Source organism: Helianthus annuus, chromosome 15, assembly GCF_002127325.2.
Source record: "Helianthus annuus cultivar XRQ/B chromosome 15, HanXRQr2.0-SUNRISE, whole genome shotgun sequence".
Taxonomy (NCBI): Eukaryota; Viridiplantae; Streptophyta; class Magnoliopsida; order Asterales; family Asteraceae; genus Helianthus; species Helianthus annuus.
In genome coordinates, this window is record NC_035447.2 from 147459511 (window position 1) to 147485894 (window position 26384).

A 26384-nucleotide genomic window follows, 5' to 3' on the forward strand; every position below is an offset into this window, starting at 1 on the left:
AAGATCAGTTTAGATCTGAATTGCAATCGTGTTGTAGCTGAATGTCGTTCTTGATCACAGTTAAGAAAACTTAAAATACCACTCCATCATTTGACAAAACTTTCTTTCAAAGCTCATCACAGTTGTTTCAGATCTGAGTTGAAGATATGTTAACGAATTCCACTTGTTGGTTTTCTGTTTCAGTTTTCATTGAATCTGCGATTGTGTGCATCTTTCTCATTTTCTGCGATTGTGGTGTATTTTGAGTTCATGTATTGTTCATCGAGATTGAAATTTTGAAGTTATTTGCAGCGATTTAATTGTGAAGTTTTGTTGAAGTTGCAGGTTTGCAATCTGAACCGAAGTAGAAGTTGTTGTTATTTAGGATTAAGGTTGAGTTCTTGGCTTGGGCAGAAGAGAGGAGAAGAGGCTAGAAGTGGAGAGTCCATATCTGTCCCAAGAAGAGGTTTGGAAGGCCTTTTTTTAATGAAATCACTTCTAGAAAACAAACGCACTGCAGACTCAAACGTTTGCGCGTGGTCTGCGTGGGGCAGACATAAGAGGTCAAGAAGTGCTTCTTACAAAAAAACAAACACCACCTGAATGTCCCTATTTTAGACTTGAATTTCATGGCTACAGGAGCACACTTGGCTTAATAACAAAGTAAATGAACTCCAAACATTATAGTCTCTTACTTATGTTAACCTAAACTTAAGAGAATCACAAAGTAAATTCAACAGAGCTGGAGTATCATAAATAATACTTAGGTTATTTTGTACACTGTAAGAGGGAAACTAAAAATAAAATTTTATAATTTTTTTAACTCTTAAAAATATACTATATTGACAAAACTACGTTGCTTTATTGTCAGTTTGTAATTAAAATTTGCCATAATACCTAACATTATTAGAAAAATAAACTATAAAACTCAATATTGCAAAAAAAAAAAAAAAAAAAAAAAACCGTTAGTGCCCAATAGTGTTATTTTGACAAAAACACAAGAACTAACGATGTAATTATACAATCCAATACATTGTCTTGTTAATGTGATAAATCATATATACACATAAGAGAATTAAACATCAGATTTTTCATTTAAAATTTAAAATCCAATATCTTACATCATATATTAAGTACATTTTTTTTGTTAACCCGTGCAATCATTAGATGTTTACTCGTACCTAAATATCATCTTTACCCGATCCTATCCAACTGTTGTTACCTAACTCATCCGATCACATTCGATCAACCTGACCCGACCCGACTAAATACCCTAATCATGTAATTGTAACAATGCTATATAACTAAATTGCAATATGCATAAATAGTGACTAGAGGGTTATCCATGACCATATATGATATGGTGTACATGGGGAACAACACCCTCATTTTAATGAAGGCATTAAATGTAACATCAACTAACTTCACCTAAAATTTCCTCCCACCATTTATTATGTATATAAATTATATGCTAATGAAGCAACACAAACCAGCTCTCACAATCACAATCTCAATTTCCATACACAATCTTTGTGGTCAACAATGGCCGACAAGACCAACGCTGTGGTTACAAGAACCTATGAAACTGGACCATGCCAAGAGGAGGATGCAAGCTCCGGCATCCGCACCGCGGAGACGCTGCTGAGACTTTTCCCGGTGGGGCTGTGTGTGGCCGCGCTAGCCGTCATGATTAAGGATTCGGAAACTAATGAATATGGTTCTTTATCCTACTCCAACATCACCGCTTTCAGGTACTTTGGCGTAGCAGTGTTAAGAGTTATGTAGTAAAGGTGTTCCTTCTTAAGTGGTCGGGAGTTGAAGTATATATTCGTGTGGATTTAGAAATAGGTTTATAGGGTGTGAGTTAATTGTTTTAAAAACTTAAACTAATCTATTAGGGGACTAGGGGTGGAATCACTAGTGATAGAATTTATCACTCACAAGCACCAATCAAGTTTCGCCATGTCATTGACCATTTTTCCATCACTCACAACCATTTTTAGTGGGGGTGGTCATCACTCACCACCACACCCAACAATTTCCCCCCAACCAACAAATACCCTCACAAAAATAAACCATCACGCTGTTAATTTTTCCACGCGTTAAACAATTCCACAAGTCATCACTCGTTATACAAAGTGTGGCGGTGGGAAATGCTTATCCCATAACGCGTTATAGAAAAGTTTAACGTGGTGCCCCGAGTCCTCTTATATCTAAAATTAACATGTTCATTACTAAAATGATTAACCATGATTAAAAAATAGTTAAATAATAACTTAATTATTATAGATTATTTTTGGGGTTTTTTTTTTGAACTGTGTGCCATGAAACCTTTCTCACCTGAATTTTAAATATTTATGCAATTATGCAGGTTTTTGGTGCATGCTAATGGTATATTGGCTGGTTATTCGCTGCTATCGGCTGCTTTCACGGCAGTACCTCGCCCTATAACCATGTCACGAGCCTGGACCTTTTTCCTCCTTGACCAGGTTAATTTTCAACTCTCAAATCATCTTTAATTTCTTTAAAAAAAAACATGTAATAGTTTATTATTAAGAAAAAATATTCATTACCTTATAGATTATTAAAAGTTGCTTTTCGTTATAATCATGGTTCGAGTTCGCATAAACTCAAGCTAAGCTCGTATAAGTTATGAGAACTCAAACTCGAATTTTATTTCTAGAACTGAAGCTTGGTTAGTTATATGGATTTTTTAAGTTTGAGCTTTGCTGAGGTTCGGCTGATTTATTTTTAACTTTATATTTACTTATTATATACTAGTATTAAGCCCCTGCGTTACAGCTACTGTCATAAAGTGTGTTAAGTAGTAGTAATACTATACCATTGTCAGCGATCACCAACACAGGAAAAGCTCGTAAAAACAAAATAAATAAAAACGGGGAAAAATAACGCCGAACGAAAAGCAAACGTAAAATCTTTGAATCACGCACGCTCGTAGCTGAGAAATTAAGCCGAAACGTAAAACATAGAAAAAAATAACTAAGTTCATCCAGGACTAGCGTGTTGGACGAACTTGCCAAACACAGAAAAATAGATGTGACGCGACGGGTCAGTCAAACGGGAAAAATATATGTAAAAATGTTGAACCCCACACGCACGTTGCGGTGCGTTAACTCACAAAATTTAGAACGAAACGAAAAACTTGGAAAAGATGAAAAGTATGGTGGACCAAAATTGAAAATAAAAAAGAGTTGGTATTAAATTGCAAAAGATGAAAAACTTTGGGTTAAAAGTAAAAAGACAAAGGGTCTAAATTGTAAAATTAAACTTATTTATTAATTTTAGATAAAGATAAAGATAAGGATAAAAATAAGAAATATTTATATATTAGTTATTAATTAATATTAATATTAAAAGAAATTTATTAAACAAATATAAATAAAATTTATTAGATTGAAAGAGATAATGCCACGTGACATTATTTGTAGTCTTTTATTATAAGTTAGATATATCGAGAAAAAAAAAATTCAAAGGGTACAATTATAAAACATTAAATACTTTATCTTTTATCTTATTTATTTTTATCTTTGAGTAATTAATTAGTCATAAATATTATGATCCCACACATTAAAATATTAGCCTACACACATCAAAATTTATCCTACACGTTTTGAAATTTACCCTATACATACTAAATTTTATCCTACACTGAGTCATAATTCATCTTACACACCTCGTAATTTATTCAACACTTTCAATTATTTTTTTTTTCTTCTTTCAAAAAATTTTTTTTTTTAAAATAATTTATAAATTTAATGTAGGTAGCTATTAAAAAGAAAGACTACCGATTAATGATCTATCTAACTTTACCAATATACTCCTACACTAATATTAAATATAAAAATTAAATGAAGTAAAATGAATGATTCTTATTTGTTGAAATTTCTTCGTTTTTATTCTAATAAAAAAATTCTTCTCATTTGAACTCTTCACTATATATATATATATATATATATATATATATATATATATATATATATATATATATATATATATATATATATATATATATATATATATATATATATACATGTACATGTACATGTGTGTATGGTATAAGGTTCAATAGGAAGCACAAAAAAAGGTGTGAAACCATAAATAGTGCATATAACATGTTATATATATATATATATAAAAATTCAATGTAAGATGCTAAAAAGTAATTTCTTTTCAAATTATTTTTAGAGCTTTTGCATATAAAGACGTGACGTGTAAAATCTATTTCAATAAAAAAGTATTTTTGTAAAAATAGATTTCTACCTTTTATATTGTTTTTAAGCATTCTATATTATTTTTTAGTTTTTGAATTTTTTTTATTAAAAAAAAAACTTGTATATGTAAATACAAAGGCTCAAAAAAATATCTTTAACATGTTAAATTGAATTTTTGTGATTTATTTAACATGTTAAATGCATTGTTCTCCGATTCCCCACTTTTTTTAGTGTTCTTCATTATTATGCACATATATATTTATTATAAAAATAAAAATCTTATAATTATATAAATATGAAACGTGTTTGGCTCGTGTGAAACCGGTTTCAAGTAGCTTATTAAATGCATTCTCACCATTTATTACATATAAATTCGACTCAATTTAAATTTTTATGAAATCAATTTTTAGTCAGCCCGGCTAATTTAAACCAATAGCTATTATTTATTTATTTTTTTATGGCAAATGTTACTTCTAAAATAAATTACACCAATTAATCTAAAGTACATATTTATCTAGGTTTAAAACTAAAATCTCCCTTTTAAGAGACATAAGCCTCTATCAAATGGACTAGCTTCACATTGAACATAGTTATTTTTATTACTAATTTATGTGTGTATTTATATATTTATTGAAGTGTTTATAAACCTTTTAAAATATTCTAATTCAGAGAACTAAAAGATTAGGTTAATATTAGTCTAATAGTTATTTCCAATTTAAAAATATGCAAAAGGTCTGCCGATCCAACCCGTTTACAAAGTAGCATGATCCGACCCGTTTAGTAATCATTTATGCATAAGTCTCATTAAAAGTTGTTACAGGTTTTAACATACCTGATATTGGCCGCGGGTGCTGTGGCTACGGAGGTGGCGTTTCTGACGTATAAAGGTGACGTGGCAGTGACATGGAGTGAAGCGTGTGGGACCTACGGTAGGTTCTGTAAACAAGCAACAACGTCGATCATCATCACGTTTCTGGTGGTGGTCTGCTACATTATACTATCGTTAATTTCATCATATAGGTTGTTTAGTAAGTATGACGCACCTGTTGAGTATCGTAACAAGGGGATTGAGATCGTTGACTTTGGGAATTAAGATGGTTGACTCTTGAAGAACAAGAATAAGATGGTAAAAAAAGATAATATTGTATGTTTATCAATGTTCTTCGGTTATCATGTGTAGTCTCTTGGTTGTAACTTATAATCTTTATATTATATGAACTTATAGCATTTAGTTGTCAAGATTTTCATTTGTTGGTTCAGCCCCTTTGATTACATACAACACACACGAATGTTTGTAATATATGTGAGGTTAAATAACTCTCAAATACGAAGACAAATAAGGTGTAAGTAAAAATCAGTAGGAAATATGAAAAGCTGCACATCTATTTAATAAAAACTATGGCTATAACTGAATAAAACAAACCAAAATAATAAAACTAAAATAAAGTCAAGATTAATTACAACATCATTGGACCAAGAATTTTGTTAGTTGTGTCACAATTTTCATTGGACCAAAAATTTTATTCAAGAGTTGACCGAACGAAGAAAAATAAGGTTTACACCAACGACAGTAAGCTCTATGGTTTTGCGTCTTTGAAGGCACCAACCTCCGGTAATATGTCAATGACATTCTCTGGGAAATCCGGCCGGTTATGAGAAAGACTATCATGTATGAAAATTACAAACTCAACACCAACGAGGTTTAAAATATTTATATTTCTTTTTTTTTTTTTTTTTTGGGGGGGGGGGGGGGGGTGGTGTTTGGTTAAAAAAGAATATTTAATGTTTAGATGGAAACCAGAGATCAGTTGACACAATAATCGACGAATGTGTAAAACTCAATTTCCCTTTTTATTGTTGGGTTATCACGTGCTTTTGCTGACAGATCTTGAACGAAAACTCGGCGGGGACTGGATTTTTAAAATCCTCAGCAGGGGCCGAGCTTTAAAAGTGCAATATTTATTTTTTTCAAAAGTTTTTGATAAAATTTAACACTACGAGCAAAAAACCAGTGTATGCTGTGACGGTAATCTGTTAGGAAAATTCCGTGCGAAACCGGCAGTGGGTAAACACTTGACCATCCCCGTAATTGGTGGTGGACTCGGGTTACTCTCGAAATACTCCGTTTGTTTAATGAGTACTCCTAAAATGCTCGAGATTGAGTATGTTGGACATTAAAAAAACCATTCCGAATAGAGGAACAAACAAACATATTAGTTCCACCACCTAGAACGGAATCATCCCGAAACATATCGGTCAAAGTAGGCATTGTATGCATATCTATCACTTCAATAATTGCATGCATTGTGAGGCCGATATTAAGTAGGACATCTTTTCGGCATATGAGCCAAGATGGCATTGCAATGAATCTCCATGTTAGGTGGCTCTACTCACACCAATGGGGTGGTGGTTCACTAGTAAAGACAAAGCCTTTAAACATCTTGTGAGAGAAAGATTTTGGGTTCAAGTCCTACAGACGACAGCAATAAAAAAAATTTGCCATTAAAAAAAAAAAAGGTTGGCTGTCCTCACTTAAGGAACTATGGCCCTTTAAACCACCTTTTAATAATATTTACCACTAGACGAACATATATGATGGTTAACCACAATTCCACAAAGAACATAAACCTAAATAATAAGTATTTTTTATGTTCGTCTACAAACCTAAATAATAAGTATTTTTTGTGTTCGTCTATTTAATTAGATAAATCAAAAATCATGTCCATGTGTGTTTACTATGTAATCAACTTTTCATTAAAGAGTCGCACCTAATTCACCAGTCATCTCTTTATCTAATTATTAGAAACTAGTTGGGTGCCCGCGTGATGCAGTGGGGGTGACACTTTGGATTGCGGCACTCGTTTCTGGTAGTTATTTTATTCGTATAATATTTATGATAACATTATTGTGGTGGATATAGGTCATTAGTGCTACATATGTATGTTTTTTTTTATAAAAAGTAATAATCAAAAAACAAAAAAATATTGTTTTTATAAAAATTAATAATCAAAAGACAAAAAATAGAAAATAAGTTGTTATAATTGTAAAGTATGTTTATTTTATTGGTTAAATTATAAAGTATAATTTTATTTTTTAAAGTTCATAACTTTTATTAAATATCCACATAGTACTCACCCAATAAACTTTAAGTTTAAAATTTTGTTTTTATAAAAATAAAAAATAGTATTTGACTTGTAAGTATGTTTTAGAGCTTTAACTTAAATTGTTAAATTTCGATTTTTTACAGATATAAAAAATTTATATTTTTATAAAATTTCAAGAATTGTTTTTATAAAAAAAAATAGGATGTTAAGAGTTTATATCTTTATTAACTTTATATCTTACTAAGTTCAGATTTGTAGTTTCTAACTAATCTTATCTATATGAGTCTACTTTTAACTTATAATCCCTAAAAATATGCAACACAGTCTACTATGTATCTACTCAAGTTGGTAAAGAATTATTTTGAAACTGACTAATATTATCTAGAAAAATAAAGTTGAACTTATAATTCCTAAAAATTTGCAACACAATTTAGTATTTATCTAGTAAAGATTGTAAATTTATAGAGTATTTTATTTATATTACTTGTTACAAACAATGTTCATAGAAGAATTATTTTTTTATAAAAACAAAATGTTTTGTTTATAAATAAAGTAAAAAATTATTTTACACATGTAAAGTTTCGTTTAAAAAAAAGATGATAATCAAATGACAAAAAAATAAAAGATAAGTTGTTATAGTTGTAAACTAAGTTTATTTTGTTGGTTAGATGATAAGGTTTATAATTTTATTCTTTAAAGTTCATAACTTTTTTTAAATATCCACATGGTACTCATCCAATAAACTTTAAGTTTAATTTTTTTGTTTTTATAAAAACGAAAAATAATAGTTGACTGGTAAGTACGTTTTACACCTTTAACTTTAATTGTTAAATTTCGTTTTTATATATATATAAAATTTTATTTTTATAAAATTTTAAAAACAGTTTTTGTAAAAAATAGGATGTTAAGAGTTTATATCTTTATTAACTTTATATCATACTAAATTCAGTTTTTTTAGTTTAGCTTTAAAGTTTATTACTTTATTATTTTTTAGTTAAAATATACAAATTATTAAATTAATATCCAACAATAACTGCAATATTATATAATTTCAGCTTGACTATATCTAACTGCAATATCTATTTATTTAAACTTTAGGATATTAACTTATATAAGTTTAGTTGACTTGTAAATTTAGGATACTAACTTTATTTTGAACTTTATTAATATGGTCAATAACTGCATTAAATTAACACCAAAAATAAAGTTCAAATATAAAATAAACTTTATTCATACGTCTAGATCAAACATAGCAGTTGAAAATGAAAAAAAAAAACATAAGAACACTTGATAGATTTCATATTAGACTGCATGAAATTTGTTCCACTTCTGAATTGACACTCGAGGTATTTTTAATCGGGTTTTCTGATTTGTGCTTGAATCGGCAGTATCTTCTAATTCCTCTTCTTTGTCATTGTCCTCAGAATCGTCTAAATTAATAACCTCACTCCATTTCCATTCAGAAAGTCTCTTGGATCATTTCCTTTGAGTCTCAAACTTTCGATCCTTAAAAAGGACAAAAATTGAATACAAAAGTTAAAAAAAGATTAAATAAACCTTAAAATTACCTCTTCACTAAATTCACATTAAAAATTAAACTTGTATGGACTAAACATTGCACCATAAGAAATAACATCAACACTTTTATCACCATCATCCTGCAATAAAACACACATATAATAACATAACGAACATGTTAATATGAAAGATATACGCAAAAATAATACTTAAAAACCAGCAAAATCAATACCTTAGAAGCTTGTTCGATAAATGGGTTGTTTAAATTGGCATGTTCATCATGCATCTGAATCTGAAAAATCAAATAAGTTAACATTCAGATAAAAGTAAATAAAAGAAAACAATTATTCACTGCTGCGATATAACAGAACTGACCTTAGAATTTTGAATCTCGCATGCTTGGTTTTTCGCAACAATTGAATTTAGAACTGGATCCATTTTTTTAATTTTGTTTAGCAATAGATATAGGGGTGTCTTGCTATGTATTTATAGTAGTAACTATAGAAGTGCATTAAGGTTTAATTTTAGATTTGACACCCCTTTATTTAGGAAGTTTGTTGTAGTTAGTTTAAGTTTTTATAAGATATATCTAAGTACAAATATTAAGGAATTTTAATAAAATAAAATGTGACACATAATATCTTCATTTTATGTTACGGTACTTTTAATTCTTTTTGTTTTTGTTTGCATAGATAGAGCCCATCTTTGTAGATTAGGCGCATTAGATCACAAGTATTAATTACTTGTACATTAAAGCATTATCGACTTGTACCTTTTAATCCGTGCGTCGATATTGAACGAGAAAACTACCAAAACGTTGACAAAAATGTGTAGATCGTTATGCAATCTTTGGATTTTTTTTAAACAGTATAGTTTATAAGATATGTCAAGAATACGTAAAAAAATTATAAGTTTGTTGTAAATTGGTGAATTGTAACTAATTATCTACAATTTTGTTAAAACCTTAGGGATTTAAGTGTAATAAGTTTAGGGCTAAAAAATAAATAGTGTTTAAAAGACTAAACTACCCTCATTTTAGGGGTCTTTCTATAAATAAAGTAAGGGAAAAGTTCTTATTTTTTGAGTATCTTAAAATACCATTTCCTCATACATTATAATATAGTATAGATATAATAATATGAAAATTTAAACTACCGACGTTAATCATGAACCACATATATGAGAAATTCTAGGACCACCTGCATTCAATGAAGCAAAAGAAATACAATACGAAGATGATTAATAATGAGTAGCATTACTAAAATCATATCATATCATACTATACAATTAGATTGATATACAACTAGATTGATGGATTTATTATGGAGATAAATCTTGGGTTTTACCTAACGTCCAGGGGCGGACCTATAGCTTATTAAGGGGTGGCGTCCGCTACCCCTTGGTCGGAAAAAGTTTAGAAAAATTAGTGTAAATTTTGGAAAAATTTGACGTTTTTTCAATTTCGTTACGGCTTATTTATAAAACGTTACCCCTTGGTCGGAATCCTAGATCCGTCACTACTAACGTCAGGCATCTATTCATCACTCCACTACTCCAGAGTCCAGCCTAGTAAAAGTTACTTCATGCACATTTGTGTTATGTGGTCGAATTCGGGCTCGGTATATTTATAAATCAAGTAGATCCGGCGTGACCAGTGGCAGATCCAAGAATATTTAAGAATATTTTTATGGGGGCGTCTATCGTATACAATAAATTTTTCTGGGCCATAACGGATCGGGTCGAGTTAGATAAAAAAAAGTAATCAGATTAAATTTCATATAATCAACAAAAGTATATCAAACATCACTACAAATGATCTATCTATACTTTCTATAAAAGGAGAAATCCCAATGACATAAGAAAAACTGATGTGTCAGCAGGAGAGGCTGTCCAACAAGGTTTTTCTTATGCCATTATTACATCATAAATCTTAATATTAAAAGACTTTAAAATTCAAAGCTGACCCACATTCAAAATCCAAAGGTCTGTTGAGCAAAGGTCTGCCCACATAAAACCTAATATAAAATATCATTTAAAATTTTGTTTAAACATCTGCCCTTAAAATTTTATAATCAAACATCAGTTCCCAATAAACATCTATCGAGATTCAAAATTCTGGCTCCATGATGCGTGTGAAGTGTCGTATAGTTTTTAATGTATATTTTAAGCCTTTTAACACTTTTTAGCCAAGTTTTAAATTTATAAAACACGATATTTACTAACACTAAACAAACATACGGGCAAGTGCACCCATCGTGAGCGTAGTATAGTGTTGGTAAGATACCGAGGTCGTCCAAGGACACAAGAACTTTTAATACCGGTTTATCCTCAACGTCTAATCAAATCAAAAGTTTAGAAAAGGATGTTAAACTAGAAAGTAAAAACTAAAAATGCTGAAAAATAAAATAAAATAAAAACAGATAGACAAGATGAATCACTTGGATCCGACTCGTGTGTAGTGTAACCTTTGATTATTTCCGCACTTTTGCACTTTTTAAGAGATTATCTTAGTTATTGTAGTAGGCCCCTCTTTTGAAGGTGACGTTACCCTCAACCCAGTAGTTTGAGTCAGCAAGGATACAATCCTAAAGGTTTGGATTATTGAAAGATAATTAATTAAGTTATTAATGCGTAATGTGCTAGGCCCCTCTTTTGAAGGTGACGTTACCCTCGGCTAAGTAGTCTGAGTCAGCAGGGATACAGTCCTAAGTAGCCTGGTTAAAGTTTTAATAGTAGCTTACATATGAGGGGATCAAAGATTTTGGACCCCCGCCATCCAATACCAGTGGGTATTGAAGGAGGTCCTACTAAATTTGACCCAGGTCCTTGCAGGATCTATACACTGAACAAGGCAAGATTCTTACCAAACCATTCCCTTAACCCCCGACCAGGTAGCCAACATATCTCCATATAGACCGTGGAGATATGAATGGTGAAAATCTTTTATTTTATATAGACAGTAAAATAATGCCAAGACACCACAGACAAATGATAAGGAAGATTCACCTTCAACATAAAAAACTAGTTATTAAAGTCATTAATACATAATCAAATAAAAAGTGCGAAAAGATTAAAAATAAAAAGTATTACACTAGACACTTGTCTTCACCAAGTGATGTAAGAGACTTAGGCAAACATGGTCTTTGATTGTCAAGAACTCTTACGATCAATCTTGAATCCCGAGACTACTCACACACTCTATGATGGATGATGGATGATGGTGGTGGATGATGGTGTTGTGATGGTGGTGGTGGGTGGGTGAAGTGTGAGAGAGGTGGTGTGCCAAGGGATGGTTTGCAAATGAGCCAAGCACCCCTATTTATAGCCTGCACAGAAGCTCTGGCACGGCCCCGTGTCCACCTATCTTCTCTTTCTTCATTAACTGCAGTTTGTCTGCATTAGTTGACCACGCCCCCGTGTCCGCTGGGCACGACCCCATGTGCAGAAGCGTATCTGTACTATCAAGATTTCCTCAGATTCTGCGAATCTTAGAGTTAACCACGGCCCCGTGTCCGCTGGGCACGCCCCCGTGGTGGGTGATAGAAGCTTCTACAACTTTGTATTTTCTGCAGACACTTGGGCACACCCCCGTGCTCATTGAGCATGGGCCGTGTTCAGCCTTCTGTTTTCTTGTTTTTGCTTGGGAAGATGCTGTCGGGGGGTCGGGCATGCAACGTTTTTTCCTTTTCTTGTATTTATGTTAGATTTAGCTGCCTCTTTGCTTCTTTTGTTCATTTAAGCTCATTTAATCCTGAAAATACAAAAGGAAGACAAAAACACACTTTTTCCAACATTAGTACGAAAAAAGGGTTAGTTTTATGCCACATTGAAAATTCAAAATTTAAACCATATATTCTAATCCTATAAATAAGATATAATTATCTGGCTCCACATTCAAATCTCTCTCGCTCATATCTGTGAGCGTATCTCTCTCTCTCAAATGCATCTTTCTCGTGATTCAGCCGCTAATCTCCGATTACACTTCTTTGTTCGAATGTTTGTTGATTCTGTTTACATGTTATCGTTCCAGTATCATTGTTCCAACATCGCCGTTTCAATGAAGCTTCCCATCACACATCAACCTTTCAATATCGATGTTGCAGTGTCATTGTTGCAACATCGTGAAAAGTTGCATGTGCTACCTTCTTTGATGGGAGAGTTGCATTGTTCGATTTCGTTAAATCGAAAGTCAGGTTTTCTTGCGTCAGTAAGATTTTATCCTTTTATAGAAAGTATAGATTCGTGCAGTATTGTGAAAAGTCAGATGTGCTGCAACAGTTGAGAGGAGACCTTTGCATTTTAGGTTTGTTTCTTATTTTGATTAACTGTTGATGATGTTGAGAGTTTTTATTAACACTGACATTTTAGAATATGTTAAGATGCATGTTGATATTATCAAAATGAACTACTACATAGAAAAATAGAAATTTAATGAAATATTTATAAAGTATTACACGCTAGAGTTAACACGTGCTAGGATTTCGTAGACTCTGGCCTTTCTCCATGTGATTTCATGCTCTCTTTTGAATTTCAGGTCAGTTAGCATGTTGCAGATTTTCTGATCCTGTTTTAGAAGTTGTGTCAGAAACTCTTCTGCATTCTTCTGGAACTCTGATAGAGGAGAGTGGAGGACTTCATCGAGCAATGCTATGTTGTTCCAGGTTTTGTTGTAATTAGTGTCATTGATTATGTCGACTTTCCTGTTTAGTTCTTCATCTGTTCTTTGTTATTTGAGTGACCACATCGAGAATTGTGTTTTAACATTGCTGGTGTCTGACCAGTGGTAGAAACTGAAGTTTGCCATGTAGATTTTTTGTTGGTTTTTCTGATTTGGAACAATTTTTGACAGAAAGTGATTTGTAGGACAATTTGTTGATGTTTTGAATCAAAACTAATCATCGATCTTTTATAGAGGTTAAAAAACGCGTCTACATGGTAAATGAAGAGGTTAATTTTAATTGTGATAATCTGCTTTTGTTCTTTGAACTTCGAAATTTTGTCCCTTGGGTTTCTTGGTATTTAATTTTACAGTTTTCCCATAAAAGTTGGGGTTTGAAAATGTTTTTGCATTAAAAGACTGCTGTTTTTATTTATATACATTAATATGTTTATATTAAATCTACACGTTTTCACAATTACAAATTTCAGTATATAAATTCATAGTCACTTCACCTGTTTTTCATCACGTCTTCCTACGAAGATACCATACTTTCAGGAAAGTCGAGTAATATAGTTTATTCAAATGGCGTTATTCACAAATGCAAAATCAAATGATTTAAAGAAGCGTTTTATCAGGCAAATCGAGGAATAGATGTATGAAGATAGGGCTACTCTTCAGGAGCTGAAGAGATGTTTTGATGGATTGCAAGTTAGTCTGTTCACTAGAGAGTAGGTTTCCAGAAATCTTATGCGGATGCCTTCAACTTCCGTTCGTGAGCTTTGTGTTGTCAGTAATATACAGTGCGGTGATAGAGACGTGTAGTTCATGGCGATGCTGAAGGACATACATCGAGAGGTTCAGCAATCAATGGAGTTGAATCTAAAGTTTCTTAATTCTTGCTGTTATTGTTAGATGTGAACTTTAATGTTGTTCAGTATGTGATGTAATATTGGACTTTTAGTTTATTGTCATGAATAAATGAATAAATTTTAATTTTGTGAATCTATGTTGTGTTTAATTTTACTTATTTAGTGTTTGAGTAAGATTTGGATTATGTTGATGTTGAATTATGTCTGAACATCTGTTTGGTAAGTCAACAGAGGTTTAATAGTATCAAGGGTTGGTTTGATTGTGAACAGATGAGTGCAAAGATAAAACAAATGTTTAGAATTTGATCATTGATATCAGTTTTTTTTGAAGAATCTGTGCTCCTGCAAATTATAGAGAGTCAATATTTGGAGTTGTAAAAGGTCTGTTGTAGTTAAAGTTTGGTAAAAGAGAACATCTGCTGATGATGAAAGAACTGTGTATTCTAACGACTGTTGATTTACCACTGTTGACTAAATGAATAAATTTTAATAGTATTAATATTTGTTGTCGCATCTTCATTTTAATTATTTCAGTCATTCCTAAGTATTATTATATAATTTTGTTTATCAATAACAGTTTTTGGAAGAATTTACGGTATATTTTGTTGTTATAAAAGGTGTGTTGTAGTTAAAGTCTGACAAAAGAGAGCATCTGATGATGAATAAATGTCTGAAGATGCAAAGGTCTGCTCTGGGTCAACAGATGTTAATGAACAACATATGATATTCAATCTTAAAATGCTTAATAGAGGATTTGATACTAACAGTGGTTGGGCTAATGATGAATAAGTATTATTATATAACGTCTGCTATAAGTATTATTATATAATTTTGTTTATCAATAACAGTTTTTTGGAAGAATTTACGGTATATTTTGCTGTTATAAAAGGTGTGTTGTAGCTAAAGTCTGACAAAAGAGAGCATCTGCTGATGAATAAATGTCTGAAGATGCAAAGGTCTGCTATGGGTCAACAGATGTTAACGAACAACAGATGATATTCAATATTAAAATGCTTAACAGAGGATTTGATACTAACAGTAGTTGGCCTAATAACAGAAGTTAGAGTTACGACTGTTGAGTTACACCGATTGAAAACAACTGTTTTTGAAACTTCTGCTTGCCTAAAAATACATCCACTGCTAAAGGGTACCGTCTATTGTCATAATTTCTGTTTATTCTAATGACTGTTGATTTACTATATTGCTGACTGTCATCCATTATGACAACAGAGGTTCTAACGTGGACAGAGGTTAGCTAAAAATAAAACAACTGCTGAAAGTTATCATCTGTTCTCATAACTTCTGTTTATCTAATGACTGTTTGACTCACACTGTTCCCAACGACCAACAGAGGTTTCCAAACAACTGTCATCGGTTGTCGCAAGAGAGGTTCTGACGTGGACAGATCTTAGCCATCAAATATTTGTAACTACTGCCACGTCAGCATTCACTTCTTCTCTCTATATAAAAGTTGTTTCATCCCTAAATCGAGGTTCTACCACTGCCGTCTCAAATTCAAAATTCTCAAAAACAGTTTCCAACATATTAAAACCCTCCCACTTAAACCCTGTTTCATCCCCAAATCACCTTCTTCTCCGATTATGTCTCTGAATATCAAAAACCCTCACAACTACCTCCCTATCTTCAAGAAAACCAGCAAAAATACCAGCTATCACTCAATAATTGACCTTTTAACGTCATCAAAATACAAATCAATTCTTACTGCTGATGCTCCGGTTCATACAGAAACACTCCGACAATTTTGGTTTAATGCTGAAATAGAATCTGAAGATAATAATCCAGTTGCCATCACATCTAAGGTCGGGGAAAGTGTGGTACGAATTTCTCACTTTACAATTTCCACTACATTTGCATTGGACGACTTGGGAGGTAAGAACAACTTTGAAAAACTTAAACTTCATACAGAGTTCATTGAAAGAGGGTATGATGCACAATTAAAGGAAGTTACTATCTACAAACCAAACTTCCCTCCGCCAATGAAATTTTTGTTTCATACTCTTTTAACTTGTCTCTCAGCCAAGACCACCGCATTTAATGAGATACCTTTGAACATTCAGTATTTGGGTTATGCTATTTTAACAAAATCTGATTACAATTTATCACAAGCACTGTTTTCTGATTTGTTGAATAATGTGAAAAATGTGAAAAAATTGAAAAAAGGTGTTCGTAATAATGCTTTTCTGTTGTATCCAAGACTTCTAAGCTGCTACCTATGAAAACAAGTGTCACAAATAGATTTTGAACAAGGTGTAGCTTTTCAAATAAATAGTCTTACAACTAAAACTTTTACTAAACTTATGGATAAAGAGTCAAAAGTTTCAACAACTGAAACAAAAGGGGATGAGCCTGTTTTAGATGCGTCCGCATCAGTTGCTTAAACTTCTGTTGTTGAGCGAACTGCTCCTGGTGATCATGACACCACAACCGGTGTTGTAAAATACACACCAGGAAAACGCAAAAAGAAAGCCGTCACATCCAAAAAGCCCACCAAAACCACACAAAATAAAAAGGTTCCTCTGGAAGATGAGATCCCAGAGGTTAATGCAGTGACAACACAAATGTCACTTGAAACCACTGCTGCTATTTCCTCACAATTATTGGAAAGATCTCAACCCATCCAAACTCCTCATGTATCCTCACAAAAGGATCATGTTGTAAGTACAGGGACACCACAACATGAAGTAGAGCTTTCATATGAAAGTATGTTTAAAAGTCCCTCTCTCAGGGCAATCACGCTTTCTACACTACAACCCTCGACTCAAGTTCCATCAACAATATTACCTCTGTTTGAAGCAATTGAATTTCAGAAAGAAAATAGTTCCTCTAATGCACACATTACTGAGAGTAGATCGCAACAAATGACTGTGTCTGAACCAATTCAATCTCCTATCCTACAAACAGTTGAGGAGGTTAACTCCGTTGAGTATTACGAAACTCTTGGTGGTAGTTCAAGTGGAGCAGCCACTACAACTGTTGACCCATTGGTGATCAGTTGGACAGTGGTTACATCATTAAGACTCCCTTGAAGGCAACCACTGATGAGGTTCCAACTGTAATCTCTGCTTCACTAGGAAGTCCCCAGAACGAAGAAAAAGAGGCATCTGTTTCTGATGATATGGAGACTTCTCCTATTATCAAAACAAATACAACCACTACAGGTGGGAATTCAGATGATCCTATTAAAGTAGGTGATGAATTAACTTATAAGGATTTGAGGGTTAGAGTGTCTACTATTGAAACAAATGTTGCTGAAATGAAAGAATTGATTAAGCAGATGATAGAACTTTTTAAAAGTCAACCTACCAGACAGGAAATTGCCAATAAGCTTTTGAATTCTATGCAACCCCTCCTTCAAGCTCAGAGGAATTTAGCTGAAAGTAACCGCAATTTCAATTTGGAATTTATCTGAAATTTGGTTGATGCCAGGTATAAAGACACACAAGCAGACATTATGAACATTAAGGAACATCTATTGAAACTTACTGGCTCCACCTCTACATCAATCTTTGAGAAAGATGATGATGATGATAATGATGCCAAAAAGGGGGAGAAAGATTCACTGAGAAAGTTGCCACCAGATTCAAAAGCTAATCCTACAGAAATTGTATCCCCTGCTCAACCTAAATCCCAACCTTCTCCAAAAAACCACCACAAAAGAAGGAGAAAATACCTTCCACACCATCATCACCTATTTTGTTAATAGATGCTGGGAACACAAAAGTATCAGCAGATGTTTACCAAACAGCTGCTGAGACACCAGCTGTTTCAGCAGAAGTTTCTCAAACATCTGCCATGATCATTTTCACTACACCAACCACAATCGAACCATCTCCAACGTCACAAAGATTTCCCATACATTCATCTTCACTACCAAAACATTCTCCTTCACCAGAAATCATCTCCACACGTAAGAGAAAAACTCATATCGACAGAATCACAAAAATGAACAATGATCCTCTGGTAAAGCCAACTCCACCTAATTGGAAGAAAGTCAAAACAGTGGATTCAGATGAGGTATTGAAGTTTAAAAGAATGAGAGCAGAGCTTGTGTCTGCTGGTTATTGTCACACCCCCAAAATCCACACGCGGAGTACTACCGCTTGGGAGCGTGACATGACCAGGATCAAGCCACCAATCATATTGAATACCACTAAAATATTAAAAGTAATCAAAACAACCCATCACAATATAATTGGTATTTAACAAAACATAATTTGAGTAGCGGAAGCATAAGTATGTAAACCCAATGTAAGTCGTAAGTTCAATTGTTTAAACGTTTAACATGGCATCCACGATCCATGTCCCACAACGACCTGCTCCTCCCTGTGCAAGCTCCATAAGTACCTAAGGTCCTGCAAGGCATGCAGCAGAGAGTCAACAACTAGTTGAGCGAGTTCACAGTAAGTAAGTTCAAAATAGCAAATCGTATGTTCATTTAGTGGGGGCTTCCCATGTATGTAAGTACTACTAGTGGGGGTTTCCCATGATTATATTTATTACTAGTGGGGGTTTCCCATGTTTATCCTTACTAGACTATTGTAACCATGTGTTCTTCTTAATCCGAGAACAGGAATACGTACAAGGTCACGTAGGTTTTACGTGAGTGCCCTTCCCCAAGGACAGTGGTACGCGTGGGGTTTACGTAAGTGTCCTTCCGACCCGGAAGACAGTAGTAGGTATGAGTTTACGTAGGTTTTACGTAAGTGTCCTCCCGACCCGGGAGATAGTGGTAGATACTAATTTACGTAGGTTTTACGTAAGTGTCCTGACTAACCTGAGGACGATGGTATATAGTCTAGCAATAGCGTAAGTACGAGTAATTATCCAATTCAAATCTTCCAACCCAATTCCCAACCCGGGAATCCCATGCCTTGGCTGTGTGAACTCACCTTGGTTTGCTCGGTAGATACACAGAAAAGTTCAATTAAGCTATATGGTGGTCAACCACGTCCTACCATGGTTACCATACAAGTTAGGTTTGTAATCAAGTATAGCACGTATGTTCTACACGTATTGTACACAAGTTTAATCATGGCAATTCACGTGTGAGCATTAACAGGAACAGTTACGTAGATAACGAAATCCAAGTATCCGGCCCAATCAATTGGGCTCGTAATAGTGAAGGTCCAAAAGTGTCAAGTGTTCGCGGTCTCGAGTCGAGACTAACGATCTCGAGTTGTATTGGTTTTGGGGTCTCGAGTCGCAACAGAGGAGGTCTCGGCTGGTGCATATGTCACTCGAGACTGGGTGGTCTCGAGTCAGGTCTCGAGTCGCAACAGGACTCGCAATGCTGGTCTCGAGTTGTGCTGTTTTGTGTCGGTATGGTGGTCTCGAGTTGAGACTAAGGGTTCTCGACTCGCAACCCTGGTCGAGACAAAGTGTAACAGATTCCCTTAATTACTAGTAACAATCATTCCGTAATTTCAGCTAACAAGTTAGGCAGTTTCGAATCAGATCAATCAACAATATTCACAGTTTCATATCATCTTCAAATATGTTCATATTATCATCATCAACTAATTATTATAATCATACGAAACATAACCGCAACATCTAACTATCATGTAACCGGATTCTAGACTAATCATGCCATCCTAACCCGAAATCATAATATCACAGTCGGTTTAACAAGAATATATTCGGACCAATTATCATATTGCCAATCATACATGCAGCCGATTTCATGAATACTAAGGATTTATCAACATAGTCAATCATGCTAACAAAAACCCTATATCATCATGCAATAATAACCTGGTATCATGAATACTACACACACAATTAGTCTACAGTCATGCTCATGAATAACGAGGTATCATACCGATCAAATACAAGGATCCGAGAGATGATGTTTCGAAGATAAAGAGCTCCGATGGGGTTTTGTCTGCCGTCGGTTTCAAAGAAAACGAGAGAGAGAGTGTGTGTAGGGTTTGAGTGCTTTCCTTATGTTTTAAGTTGTGAGAATCAAAACCCCCTAATGGGTTTATGTTTGCGAACAAGGGGAGTGGGCCGACCCTTTACCGTGCTGCCCTCTAGGTCTCGAGTCGGATGTATATGGGCCGAATGGGTTATGTAGTCAAGTGGGCTGTGTACAATCGGGTCATGCAACATATAAACATACATTCACAGTTTCACACGAGACACGTATAACATGTTATTCAAATAGTGTTCACATAATCGCTTAACGTTACACAAAAGTAGGTTTGAAATACGAGTTGTCACATTATCCCCAACTTAGAAGAAATTTTGTCCTGAAATTTGGTACGCACTCACTGAGGAAGCTAGGTAAGCTGTATCGTTCACTGGTTTTCCTGGGGTGTCACATCCTCCCCCCGTTGATCTGGAATTTCGTCCCGAAATTCCGTGGTAGCTTCAGCCTCAGTAGTGGTTGTACTGTTCGCGAACAATTGGGGGTACTTTTCTTTCATTTGATCTTCTCGTTCCCAGGTGAACTCTGGGCCACGACGGGAGTTCCAACAAACTCGAACAAGAGGGATTCTCTTGTTCTTGAGGACCTTGACATCCCGGTCCATGATTTCAACTGGTTCCTCGACGAATCGCAACTGCTCGTCGATAGTGAGTTCCTTCAGAGGAACTATGAGGGTCTCATCTGACAGGCACTTCTTCAGATTCGACACGTGAAAAACGTTGTGAACTGCATCGAGTTCAGCTGGTAGGTTTAGTCTGTAGGCTACTTTGCCTATTCTTTCTATGATCTCGAACGGTCCGACATACCGCGGATTGAGCTTGCCCCGTTTGCCAAAACGAACCACACCCTTCCAGGGTGAGACTTTGAGTAAACCCGGTCCCCGACCTGAAATTCCAATGGTTTGCTACCCTTATCCGCGTAGCTTTTCTGACGGTCGCGAGCTGCCGCCATGCGTTGTCGTATCTGTGCAATCTTTTCCGTGGTGTCCACTATAAGTTCTGGACCAGTGATCTGACTATCCCCCACCTCTGCCCAACAGAGAGGTGACCGACATTTACGCCCGTACAATGCCTCAAATGGAGCGGCTTGGATGCTGGTGTGATAACTGTTATTATATGAAAACTCCACTAAAGGGAGATGCTTTTCCCAGCTGTTGCCGAAATCAATAACACACGCCCGAAGCATGTCTTCTAGAGTTTGAATCGTGCGCTCAGAATGTCCATCCGTCTGAGGGTGATATGCTGTGCTCATGTCTAGTTGTGAGCCAAAAGCTTTGTGCATTGCTTGCCATAGTTCTGAAGTGAATCGTGCATCCCGATCCGAAATAATAGAGGTGGGCACCCCGTGCCTTGAGACTACTTCCTTCAAGTATATGTCTGCTAGTGTGGAAAACTTGTCCGTTTCTTTGATTGCCAGGAAATGAGCAGACTTGGTGAGTCGATCCACGATCACCCAAATAGTATCGTTCCCACGCTGGGATCTAGGTAGGCTTGTAACAAAATCCATGGAAATTTCCTCCCATTTCCACTGTGGTATCTTTGTTTGCTGAAGTAAGCCCGCTGGTTTCTGATACTCTGCCTTGACTCTTGCACAGGTCAGGCACTTGCTGACATAGGTAGCGATGTGGGCCTTCATGCTAGGCCACCAATAAGTAGTTCTGATGTCGTGGTACATTTTATCCGACCCTGGATGTACCGAGTAGCGAGACTTGTGTGCTTCATCCATCACGAGTTCTCGTAAACCGCCATATAGTGGGACCCAAATACGCCCCGTTACGTAATAGGCACCGTCTTCCTTCTGTTCTAGTCGTTGCCTTGAGCCGCGTAAGGCTTCAGCCCTAACGTTTTCTGGTTTCAATGCTTCTGCCTGAGCATCTCATATCTGTGCCGGAAGACTGGATTGAATAGTAAGCTGTAGTGCTCGCACACGTCTAGGTGGAGTGTCCTTTCGACTGAGAGCGTCAGCCACAACGTTGGCTTTGCCTGGATGGTACTTGATGGCGCATTCGTAATCGTTCAGTAGTTCAACCCATCGACGTTGATGCATGTTCAATTCCTTCTGCTTGAAGATATGCTCGAGACTCCTGTGATCGGTGTAAATAGTGCACTTGGTACCGTACAGGTAGTGTCGCCATATCTTAAGCGCGAAAACAACAGCTCCCAGCTCTAAGTCGTGCGCCGTGTAGTTCCGTTCATGAACCTTGAGTTGGCGCGAAGCGTAAGCAATGACCTTGTCGCGCTGCATTAACACACATCCAAGACCCTGGATGGATGCATCACAATAAACCACGAAGTCGTCCGTGCCCTCTGGCAATGAGAGGATAGGTGCACTGCAAAGTCTATTCTTTAAGTGCTGAAAAGCAGTTTCCTGAGTATTACCCCAGCGGTAGGTGACACCCTTCTGTGTCAGTAGTGTAAGTGGCTGTGCGATCTTGGAGAAGTCTTTGATAAACCTTCTGTAATAACCCGCCAAACCCAAGAATTGGCGTATTTCCGTTGGTGTACGCGGTACAGGCCAGTTCCTGATCGAATCCACCTTGGATGGATCAACATGGATCCCATCCTTGTTTACCACATGGCCTAGAAAATGGACTTCACGAAGCCAGAAGTCACATTTTGAAAACTTGGCGTACAGTTGTTCCTTTCGAAGAAGTTCCAAGATAAGTCGTAAGTGCTGCTCGTGTTCCTCCTGACTCTTGGAGTAGATCAGTATGTCGTCGATGAAAACAATCACAAACTTGTCTAAGTAGGGTTTGCACACCCTGTTCATAAGGTCCATAAATACGGCAGGCGCGTTCGTTAACCCGAACGGCATGACAAGAAACTCGTAGTGGCCGTATCGAGTTCTAAATGCTGTCTTGGAGACGTCCTCCTCTCGGACTCTCAGCTGATGGTAACCTGACCTCAAGTCTATCTTGGAGTAGTAGCTCGACCCTTGCAACTGGTCGAATAAGTCATCAATACGTGGAAGAGGATAACGGTTCTTCACCGTCACCTTGTTCAGTTCACGGTAGTCAATGCACATATGGAAGGTACCATCCTTCTTCTTCACAAACAGTACTGGAGCTCCCCAAGGCGAAGAGCTAGGTCGAATAAAGCCCTTATCCAAGAGCTCTTGTAGTTGCGTGGAGAGTTCTTCCAACTCTGATGGAGCTAATCGATACGGTGCACGTGCTATCGGTGCTGCTCCTGGTGCTAGCTCGATTTGAAACTCGACCTGGCGATGAGGCGGTAGACCAGGTAAATCTTCAGGGAACACCTGAGGAAAGTCACGAACTATTGGAATGTCTTCCAATTTCTTTTCCTTCATTGATGCGTCAGTAACGAGTGCCAGAATGGCAGTGTGGCCCTTACGCAAACACTTCTGAGCCTTCAAGAAAGAGATGATGCCAACCACAGCACCACTCTTGTCGCCTTGAACTTCGAGAGGTTCCTGACCAGAACGAGGGATACGAACAATCTTCTCTTTGCACAAGATCTCTGCGTGATGTTGGGATAACCAGTCCATACCAATGACGATGTCGAAACTACCCAAAACTATGGGAATGAGATCGATGGAGAAAGTCTGACCCGCGAGGATAAGATTACAACCCTGAACTATGTGCATGGCCTCTAGACTCTTACCATTAGCTAATTCTACAACATGCTTGGTGTTTAGAAGTGTGGGTGTACGTTTTAACATTTGGCTAACTTTCAAAGACATATAACTTGTATCCGCACCCGAATCAAACAAAACAGTAACGTAAAATTCGTCGAGAAGAAACTTACCCATGACCATGTTAGGATCGTTCCTTGCGTCACCCTGACCTAGCACGAAAGCTCGACCCCTAGCTTCATTGCCATTATTGTTCCCACCGTTGTTACCATTGCCCTGATTGTTGTTGTTGTTGCGATTCTGGTTTATCTGGGACAATCCCGCTTGAAATGGCCTTCAGCACCACACTGAAAGCATCCCCTGTTGCCTCGCTGTTGCTGCTGTTGCTGGTTTTGTGGAGCTGGTAGTTGCGGTTGCTGGTTCTGATTCGCAGGCCGTGGGCTCCTACAGTCTTTGGCCTCGTGGCCCATCTTGAGACACCTTTGGCAACGACCCTTGTTGCACTGGCCGCCGTGGTGCCTGTTACAGTTGTGGCACTTTGGTTGATTTCCTTGATACCTTCTCTGCCCACGACTACCAGAAAACTGCTGACTGGGACTCTGGTAGTGGTCAGTCTTCTGCTGCTGAGTCTGAGACTGAACTGTTGCTGAACCTTTGCTAGAATCCCCTTCCCACTTTCTTTTGTTGTCACTGGGGGTAGCTGTCACACCCCCAAAATCCACCTGCGGATAACACTCGCTTCGAGGGCGTGACTGACCAGGATCCAGCCACCAATTATACCGAATACTTGAGTTGATATCAAAAGTAATACTTACTATTCATAAGCATAGCAAATATTAAGTTCAGAGTTTAAAGTTTTAAGTTCAAAACAGTAACAAGTAGCGGAAGCATAAGTAAGGTAGTTTAAAACAAAGTTCATGATTCAAAATAAGGTAACACCCAACACAAGGGTGAACAGACACTACACGTTCCCAAGCTGCAAGCTCCTTCGTCACTGGTTACCTGCAAAGCATGCAGTAAGGGGGTCAACAATAATGCTGAGTGAGTTCACTAGTTGTCCAGTTTTAATTACCAAAAACTTGTTTCACCGGTTAATTTACCCGTTTATACATGCCCTGGGGAGCTACCCCAAAAGTTAGCGACTAAACTGTTTTTCCAATACCGAACACTAGGTAACCGTTGCGTATCCGCAGGATGCCCCGATGTCAATGTTCTATCATCATTGACGGATGCCTGAGTCTATTAGTTCACGACCGTCCCAAACCAGGGCACGGTGTGAGGCTGGTAAACACCTAAATAGCGCTATCAACTAATAACCCGTTCGCCTGGCCCCGGCGACTAATCGGTATTATGTAGTAGGGACTTGAGTGATAGAGTTTCGTTTAGTGCCGTTAGTTGCAATCCGTATAAACAGTAATTAACCAAAAGGTTTCCCAATACCAGGGAAGGAAAAGTAAGTTTTGTTCCCAATAACTAGGGAAGGTATGTAAATGGTATCCCCTTTTACCAGGGGATAGGGTTGTTAGTCTCGTGTCCCAAACCACCGGGACGCATGCTTTTAAGTTGTGAACTCACCTTGGGTTGCTCGGTAGGTTTAGGTTACTTGTCAATCACGTTGGTCACCACGTCCTAACATGGTTACCGGTATAGGTCAGGTTCGGTATACAAGCATTCACGTAAAACACATACTGGCACGTAACATACATACAGGTAAACAGTCATGGGGTTATTGGGCCGGCCTAAACAATTAAGCAGTCAACAGTAACACATAACCCAGTCAACAGATAGCCCAACACATAATGGCCCAATAACCAAAGTGGACAGCCCAGTCGCAACCAGCTGGTCTCGAGTCGTAATCACGTGGTTTCGACTTGTCATGCTTTGGTTGCGAGTCGCAACGGTGTGGTTTCGAGTCGGAATGCTGAGGTTGCGAGTCGTAATCTGTCACTTTCATACACACGTGATGATGCAGAAAAGACAGTCCAAATTGTACACATAAAATCAGACCCAGATTAGGAAACTACCAATAAGGTTTCACTAACACTTTTTCCTAATCTGAATACTAGTAAAGATAGATCAAACTTTGCCATTTTTACATCTTCAAGTCATATTCAAACAAGTTCTTCTTATGTTCATAGTTTCTAGGGTTTTCACCATAACAAATCATACCTTTTATGAACCAAAAATCACATTTTTATGACAAGATTATCATGCAAGAACAAAGAAACATACACTTTATAGCCGAAATCTTATGTTTATCAACATCATATTTGCAAGAAACTTTAAAGCATAGAGTAGTTGGCTATGATCACTTGTAAACTACCAATATCAAGTCATTTTAATCATGTTAGCACATATTCACAAACTTTACAAAACAACCTAGTAATCATGCATAAACTACTAACCAAACATTTTCTAGTTCTTATACATATCATTCAAGCAAGAATACAAGGCATCCATTACACATAAATCTATACA

The 26384-nt window shown here is 36.2% G+C and overlaps 1 protein-coding gene across 1 annotated transcript; it reads left to right on the forward strand.

The window, feature by feature from the left end:
* The first annotated feature begins 1451 nt into the window (after window positions 1–1451).
* On the forward strand, window positions 1452–5470 carry LOC110912657 (CASP-like protein 2A1). Its single transcript, XM_022157430.1, has 3 exons — window positions 1452–1730; window positions 2351–2468; window positions 5032–5470. Exons 1-3 carry the CDS (start codon window positions 1522–1524, stop codon window positions 5302–5304), a joined length of 600 nt encoding a protein of 199 aa, XP_022013122.1. The 5' UTR covers window positions 1452–1521; the 3' UTR covers window positions 5305–5470.
* Window positions 5471–26384: the final 20914 nt, after the last annotated feature.

What these genes read in the sequence shown, in the direction of transcription:
- LOC110912657 (XM_022157430.1), top strand. Translation starts at nt 1,522, where the DNA reads ATGGCCGACAAGACCAACGCTGTGGTTACAAGAACCTATGAAACTGGA. An exon ending in TCCAACATCACCGCTTTCAG is followed by an intron (nt 1,731 to 2,350) that starts GTACTTTGGCGT and finishes GCAATTATGCAG; the next exon opens with GTTTTTGGTGCATGCTAATG. An exon ending in CCTTTTTCCTCCTTGACCAG is followed by an intron (nt 2,469 to 5,031) that starts GTTAATTTTCAA and finishes AAGTTGTTACAG; the next exon opens with GTTTTAACATACCTGATATT.